This window comes from Argopecten irradians, chromosome 8 (genome assembly GCF_041381155.1).
Source record: "Argopecten irradians isolate NY chromosome 8, Ai_NY, whole genome shotgun sequence".
Classification (NCBI taxonomy): domain Eukaryota; kingdom Metazoa; phylum Mollusca; class Bivalvia; order Pectinida; family Pectinidae; genus Argopecten; species Argopecten irradians.
The window spans coordinates 20,841,523-20,850,708 of record NC_091141.1 but is presented as its reverse complement, the minus strand read 5'-3'; the positions used below and the strand labels follow the sequence as shown (position 1 = coordinate 20,850,708).

The 9,186-nt window shown below is 29.5% G+C and overlaps 1 protein-coding gene across 1 annotated transcript in view; it reads left to right on the top strand.

Annotated features, from left to right (window-relative positions):
- Positions 1–89: 89 nt before the first annotated feature.
- LOC138329641 (opioid growth factor receptor-like protein 1) overlaps positions 90–9,186 on the top strand; it is a 32,258-nt gene continuing 23,161 nt past the window's right edge. Inside the window, exons 1-2 of the mRNA XM_069276758.1 lie at positions 90–263; positions 1,530–1,610. Coding sequence (XP_069132859.1) covers positions 138–263; positions 1,530–1,610 — 207 coding nt within the window. The 5' untranslated portion in view covers positions 90–137. The remainder of the gene's footprint in view (positions 264–1,529; positions 1,611–9,186) is intronic.

Sequence of the window (9,186 nt, the reverse complement as noted above, 5' to 3'; positions counted from 1 at the left end):
CTACCAGTGGAAGAAATTGGCTATTCATTTACTTATTGAATTGCAAATGACTCGATACCTAATGCTAACGAAGTACGAAAATTTTATCCAAGGTAAAATGGTTCACTTCCGGTTTCGTTTTGTCGATTGATGGTGCAATGTCAAAGTCTAGCAAAAGAAATAAGACTTCCTCGACTGAAGAAGCAGTCTCATACCGTGACAAACAGACAAAAATGGGCAACAACATGAGTGATGAAGATTCGCCAACTCACAGAAAACGTGGGGTAAATACACATTGTACATCGATATCTCATCGTTTATCGATCCGTCAAACCGAAAGTTGTTTGTCTTATAGCCATAACTACTGCAAGCGATAGACAGCATACAGGCGAGTTTTAATATTTTATAGACGTCTGAAATAACAATAATTCTAAAATAATGTATATCATATTATGCTTTTCAAAACTGCAAAATTGTTTGAACGTACAATATACACTGTACAAACAATGTAACATAAATTGTATTGTTGAAGCATAATTACCATTACATGGTGAAATACTTAAAAGTATGTATATCTTGTATTCGTTAATAAAATATTTTGAAATGAAAATACTTAAAAGACGTAATCTATTTATGAGATATAATTAATATGAATCATGCACAGCATGGGAAGAGCAATTTAGCGCTGGGCCTACTTATTTTACTTATTTTCTATTTATGTAAAAGACATATTTTAGAAATAAAAAGATGTACTTAAAACTATAAAAGTGTATGATATAATAATTGTCTAACATAAACTCAAAGATTTGGATTTCTCCGTGTCCATGCAAGGCCTGGAGTGCCGCATATGTGAATCCTATGATTTCATTCCATTTATTTACGTGATGTGATGTCATGGTTCCTTGTGCTCATCTTTGCTTGCAATCTCTCCCAGGGAGAGATTGCTTTGCTTGCAATCTCTCCCAGGGAGAGATTGCTTTGCTTGATGGATATTTTGACTGCATTCCATAGCTTTTAATTTTCAAAGTGTTATAATTATTTTTTTTAAATGATAAAAATGTTTAACTACTCCTGTTCACATCCTGGTCTAACCGCTACATTTTCTCCTCCCCTGTTACAAAATTGGCGCCCAACTAAATAATCCACGGTGGTGGTGTTTGGAAGGGTCTTGTATGTCTTTGAGGGCGAAGACTTCCAGAAAGGAAGGAGGAGTGTAGCGGGATTGGACTGGGTCGATCATCGGTGACCAGGTAGCTCAGTCGGTAGAGCACTCAGCTAGTGTTTGGGGGGTCCTGAGTTCGAATCCTGGTCTGGCCGCTATATTTTCTCCTCTCCTGTTACACTGCAATGTAATATTTATGTGATATATTTGGTTCCACCCCCCCTCCCCTTCTCTGTGTAACAAATCTTATCTCCCAGTTAATTCTATATTCTTGCTGCTGGTGTTGATAGCCAATAATCGTTCTTTACTTTAATTCTAACAACATTGTACCTATGTATAAGTTGATAATCATGTAGCAGTAAATTTATAACATCTCTGTTTATTTCAGGGAAATAGACACATGTTTGGTGCATCGTTCTTCAGGAAATGGAGTGATAAGGATACAGAGCAGTACAGAAAAGGATATCCAGTAAGTATTATCTGTATAAACTATACAGGAAAGGATATCCAGTAAGTATTATCTGTATAAACTATACAGGAAAGGATATCCAGTAAGTATTATCTGTATAAACTATACAGGAAAGGATATCCAGTAAGTATTATCTGTATAAACTATACAGAAAAGGATATCCAGTAAGTATTATCTGTATAAACTATACAGGAAAGGATATCCAGTAAGTATTATCTGTATAAACTATACAGGAAAGGATATCCAGTAAGTATTATCTGTATAAACTATACAGGAAAGGATATCCAGTAAGTATTATCTGTATAAACTATACAGGAAAGGATATCCAGTAAGTATTATCTGTATAAACTATACAGAAAAGGATATCCAGTAAGTATTATCTGTATAAACTATACAGGAAAGGATATCCAGTAAGTATTATCTGTATAAACTATACAGAAAAGGATATCCAGTAAGTATTATCTGTATAAACTATACAGAAAAGGATATCCAGTAAGTATTATCTGTATAAACTATACAGGAAAGGATATCCAGTAAGTATTATCTGTATAAACTATACAGGAAAGGAAATCCAGTAAGTATTATCTGTATAAACTATACAGGAAAGGATATCCAGTAAGTATTATCTGTATAAACTATACAGGAAAGGATATCCAGTAAGTATTATCTGTATAAACTATACAGGAAAGGATATCCAGTAAGTATTATCTGTATAAACTATACAGAAAAGGATATCCAGTAAGTATTATCTGTATAAACTATACAGGAAAGGATATCCAGTAAGTATTATCTGTATAAACTATACAGGAAAGGATATCCAGTAAGTATTATCTGTATAAACTATACAGGAAAGGATATCCAGTAAGTATTATCTGTATAAACTATACAGGAAAGGATATCCAGTAAGTATTATCTGTATAAACTATACAGGAAAGGATATCCAGTAAGTATTATCTGTATAAACTATACAGGAAAGGATATCCAGTAAGTATTATCTGTATAAACTATACAGGAAAGGATATCCAGTAAGTATTATCTGTATAAACTATACAGGAAAGGATATCCAGTAAGTATTATCTGTATAAACTATACAGAAAAGGATATCCAGTAAGTATTATCTGTATAAACTATACATACAGGAAAGGATATCCAGTAAGTATTATCTGTATAAACTATACAGGAAAGGATATCCAGTAAGTATTATCTGTATAAACTATACAGGAAAGGATATCCAGTAAGTATTATCTGTATAAACTATACAGGAAAGGATATCCAGTAAGTATTATCTGTATAAACTATACAGGAAAGGATATCCAGTAAGTATTATCTGTATAATTAGGGTGTCCTTATCTGTATAAACTATACAGGAAAGGAAATCCAGTAAGTATTATCTGTATAAACTATACAGAAAAGGATATCCAGTAAGTATTATCTGTATAAACTATACAGGAAAGGATATCCAGTAAGTATTATCTGTATAAACTATACAGAAAAGGATATCCAGTAAGTATTATCTGTATAAACTATACAGGAAAGGATATCCAGTAAGTATTATCTGTATAAACTATACAGGAAAGGATATCCAGTAAGTATTATCTGTATAAACTATACAGGAAAGGATATCCAGTAAGTATTATCTGTATAAACTATACAGTAAGTAGTATAAACTATACAGAAAAGGATATCCAGTAAGTATTATCTGTATAAACTATACAGAAAAGGATATCCAGTAAGTATTATCTGTATAAACTATACAGGAAAGGATATCCAGTAAGTATTATCTGTATAAACTATACAGGAAAGGATATCCAGTAAGTATTATCTGTATAAACTATACAGAAAGGATATCCAGTAAGTATTATCTGTATAAACTATACAGGAAAAGGATATCCAGTAAGTATTATCTGTATAAACTATACAGGAAAGGATATCCAGTAAGTATTATCTGTATAAACTATACAGAAAGGATATCCAGTAAGTATTATCTGTATAAACTATACAGAAAAGGATAAGTAAGTATTATCTGTATAAACTATACAGAAAAGGATATCCAGTAAGTATTATCTGTATAAACTATACAGGAAAGGATATCCAGTAAGATTATCTGTATAAACTATACAGGGATATCCAGTAAGTATTATCTGTATAAACTATACAGAAAAGGATATCCAGTAAAGTATTATCTGTATAAACTATACAGGAAAGGATATCCAGTAAGTATTATCTGTATAAACTATACAGAAAGGATATCCAGTAAGTATTATCTGTATAAAACTATACAGAAAAGGATATCCAGTAAGTATTATTTGTATAAACTATACAGGAAAGGATATCCAGTAAGTATTATCTGTATAAACTATACAGAAAAGGATATCCAGTAAGTATTATCTGTATAAACTATACAGAAAAGGATATCCAGTAAGTATTATTTGTATAAACTATACAGGAAAAGGAAATCCAGTAAGTATTATCTGTATAAACTATACAGGAAAGGATATCCAGTAAGTATTATCTGTATAAACTATACAGAAAAGGAAATCCAGTAAGTATTATCTGTATAAACTATACAGAAAAGGATATCCAGTAAGTATTATCTGTATAAACTATACAGGAAAAGGATATCCAGTAAGTATTATCTGTATAAACTATACAGGAAAGGATATCCAGTAAGTATTATCTGTATAAACTATACAGGAAAGGAAATCCAGTAAGTATTATCTGTATAAACTATACAGGAAAGGATATCCAGTAAGTATTATCTGTATAAACTATACAGGGAAATCCAGTAAGTATTATCTGTATAAACTATACAGAAAAGGATATCCAGTAAGTATTATACTGTATAAACTATACAGGAAAGGATATCCAGTAAGTATTATCTGTATAAACTATACAGGAAAGGAAATCCAGTAAGTATTATCTGTATAAACTATACAGAAAAGGATATCCAGTAAGTATTATCTGTATAAACTATACAGAAAAGGATATCCAGTAAGTATTATCTGTATAAACTATACAGAAAAGGATATCCAGTAAGTATTATCTGTATAAACTATACAGAAAAGGATATCCAGTAAGTATTATCTGTATAAACTATACAGGAAAAGGATATCCAGTAAGTATTATCTGTATAAACTATACAGGAAAGGATATCCAGTAAGTATTATCTGTATAAACTATACAGGAAAGGATATCCAGTAAGTATTATCTGTATAAACTATACAGAAAAGGATATCCAGTAAGTATTATCTGTATAAACTATACAGAAAAGGAAATCCAGTAAGTATTATCTGTATAAACTATACAGAAAAGGATATCCAGTAAGTATTATCTGTATAAACTATACAGGAAAGGATATCCAGTAAGTATTATCTGTATAAACTATACAGAAAAGGATATCCAGTAAGTATTATCTGTATAAACTATACAGAAAAGGATATCCAGTAAGTATTATCTGTATAAACTATACAGGAAAGGAAATCCAGTAAGTATTATCTGTATAAACTATACAGGAAAGGAAATCCAGTAAGTATTATCTGTATAAACTATACAAAAAAGGATATCCAGTAAATATTATCTGTATAAACTATACAGAAAAGGAAATCCAGTAAGTATTATCTGTATAAACTATACAGGAAAGGATATCCAGTAAGTATTATCTGTATAAAAATATATACAGAAAGGATATCCAGTAAGTATTATCTGTATAAACTATACAGAAAAGGATATCCAGTAAGTATTATCTGTATAAAAACTATACAGAAAAGATATCCAGTAAGTATTATCTGTATAAACTATACAGAAAAGGATATCCAGTAAGTATTATCTGTATAAACTATACAGAAAAGGAAATCCAGTAAGTATTATCTGTATAAACAGTAGTAAGTATTATCTGTATAAACTATACAGGAAAGGAAATCCAGTAAGTATTATCTTATCTGTATAAACTATACAGGAAAGGAAATCCAGTAAGTATTATCTGTATAAACTAAACAGGAAAAGGATATCCAGTAAGTATTATCTGTAATAAACTATACAGAAAGGAAAATATCCAGTAAGTATTATCTGTATAAAAATACAGGAAAAGGATATCCAGTAAGTATTATCTGTATAAACTATACAGGAAAGGAAATCCAGTAAGTATTATCTGTATAAAACTATACAGGAAAGGATATCCAGTAAGTATTATCTGTATAAACAGAAAAGGATATCCAGTAAGTATTATCTGTATAAACTATACAGGAAAGGATATACTTATAAACAGTAAGTATTAAGTATTATCTGTATAAACTATACAGAAAAGGATATCCAGTAAGTATTAATCTGTATAAAACTATACAGGAAAGGATATCCAGTAAGTATTATCTGTATAAACTATACAGAAAAGGATATCCAGTAAGTATTATCTGTATAAAACTATACAGGACAGAAAAGAAATCCAGTAAGTAGTATTATCTGTATAAACTATACAGAAAAGGATATCCAGTAAGTATTATCTGTATAAACTATACAGAAAAGGAAATCCAGTAAGTATTATCTGTATAAACTATACAGAAAGGAAGGATCCAGTAAGTATTATCTGTATAAACTATACAGGAAAGGAAATCCAGTAAGTATTATCTGTATAAACTATACAGGAAAGGATATCCAGTAAGTATTATCTGTATAAACTATACAGGAAAGGATAATCCAGTAAGTATTATCTGTATAAACTATACAGGAAAGGAAATCCAGTAAGTATTATCTGTATAAACTATACAAAAAAGGATATCCAGTAAGTAATTATCTGTATAAACTATACAGAAAAGGAAATCCAGTAAGTATTATCTGTATAAACTATACAGAAAAGGATATCCAGTAAGTATTATCTGTATAAACTATACAGAAAAGGAAATCCAGTAAGTATTATCTGTATAAACTATACAGGAAAGGATATCCAGTAAGTATTATCTGTATAAACTATACAGGAAAGGATATCCAGTAAGTATTATCTGTATAAAAACTATACAGGAAAGGATATCCAGTAAAAGTATTATCTGTATAAACTATACAGAAAGGATATCCAGTAAGTATTATCTGTATAAACTATACAGAAAAGGATATCCAGTAAGTATTATCTGTATAAACTATACAGGAAAGGAAATCCAGTATATCCAGTAAAGTATTATCTGTATAAACTATACAGGAAAGGAAATCCAGTAAGTAAGTATTATCTGTAATAAACTATACAGGAAAGGATATCCAGTAAGTATTATCTGTATAAACTATACAGGAAAGGATATCCAGGAATTATCTCGGATAAAACTATACAGAAAGGATAACAGTATATTGTATAAAACTATACAGAAAAGGATATCCAGTAAGTATTATCTGTATAAACTATACAGGAAAGGATTGTCCAGTAAGTATTATCTGTAATAAACTATACAGAAAAGGATATCCAGTAAGTATTATCTGTATAAACTATACAGAAAAGGATATCCAGTAAGTATTATCTGTATAAACTATACAGAAAGGATTATCCAGTAATACATTTCTGTATAAACTATACAGGAAAGGATATCCAGTAAGTATTATCTGTATATAAACTATACAGAAAAGGATATCCAGTAAGTATTATCTGTATAAACTATACAGGAAAGGAAATCCAGTAAGTATTATCTGTATAAACTATACAGGAAAGGATATCCAGTAAGTATTATCTGTATAAACTATACAGGAAAAGGATATCCAGTAAGTATTATCTGTATAAACTAAACAGAAAGGAAATCCAGTAAGTATTAACTGTATAAACTATACAGGAAGGATATCCAGTAAGTATTATCTGTATAAACTATACAGGAAAGGAAATCCAGTAAGTATTATCTGTATAAACTATACAGGAAAGGATATCCAGTAAGTATTATCTGTATAAACTATACAGGAAAGGATATCCAGTAAGTATTATCTGTATAAACTATACAGAAAAGGATATCCAGTAAGTATTATCTGTATAAAAACTATACAGAAAAGGATATCCAGTAAGTATATATCTGTATAAACTATACAGGAAAGGATAATCCAGTAAGTATTATCTGTATAAACTATACAGGAAAGGAAATCCAGTAAGTATTATCTGTATAAACTATACAGGAAAGGATATCCAGTAAGTATTATCTGTATAAACTATACAGGAAAGGATATCCAGTAAGTATTATCTGTATAAAACTATACAGGAAAGGATATCCAGTAAGTATTATCTGTATAAACTATACAGAAAAGGATATCCAGTAAGTATTATCTGTATAAACTATACAGGAAAGGATATCCAGTAAGTATTATCTGTATAAACTATACAGGAAAGGATATCCAGTAAGTATTATCTGTATAAACAATATACAGGAAAGGATATCCAGTAAGTATTATCTGTATAAAAACTATACAGGAAAGGATATCCAGTAAGTATTATCTGTATAAACTATACAGGAAAGGAAATCCAGTAAGTATTATCTGTATAAACTATACAGAAAAGGAAATCCAGTAAGTATTATCTGTATAAACTATACAGAAAAGGAAATCCAGTAAGTATTATCTGTATAAACTATACAGGAAAGGATATCCAGTAAGTATTATCTGTATAAACTATACAGGAAAGGATATCCAGTAAGTATTATCTGTATAAACTATACAGGAAAGGATATCCAGTAAGTATTATCTGTATAAACTATACAGGAAAGGATATCCAGTAAGTATTATCTGTATAAACTATACAGAAAAGGATATCCAGTAAGTATTATCTGTATAAACTATACAGGGAAGGATATCCAGTAAGTATTATCTGTATAAACTATACAGGAAAGGATATCCAGTAAGTATTATCTGTATAAACTATACAGGAAAAGGATATCCAGTAAGTATTATCTGTATAAACTATACAGGAAAGGATATCCAGTAAGTATTATCTGTATAAACTATACAGGAAAGGATATCCAGTAAGTATTATCTGTATAAACTATACAGGAAAGGATATCCAGTAAGTATTATCTGTATAAAACTATACAGGAAAGGATATCCAGTAAGTATTATCTGTATAAACTATACAGAAAGGATATCCAGTAAGTATTATCTGTATAAACTATACAGAAAAGGAAATCCAGTAAGTATTATCTGTATAAACTATACAGGAAAGGATATCCAGTAAGTATTATCTGTATAAACTATACAGGAAAGGATATCCAGTAAGTATTATCTGTATAAAACTATACAGAAAGGATATCCAGTAAGTATTATCTGTATAAACTATACAGAAAAGATATCCAGTAAGTATTATCTGTATAAACTATACAGAAAAAGGATATCCAGTAATATTTCTGTATAAACTAGTAAAAGTAAGTTTATCTGTATAAACTATACAGAAAAGGATATCCAGTAAGTATTATCTGTATAAACTATACAGGAAAGGATATCCAGTAAGTATTATCTGTATAAACTATACAGGAAAGGATATCCAGTAAGTATTATCTGTATAAACTATACAGGAAAGGATATCCAGTAAGTATTATCTGTATAAACTATACAGGAAAGGATATCCAGTAAG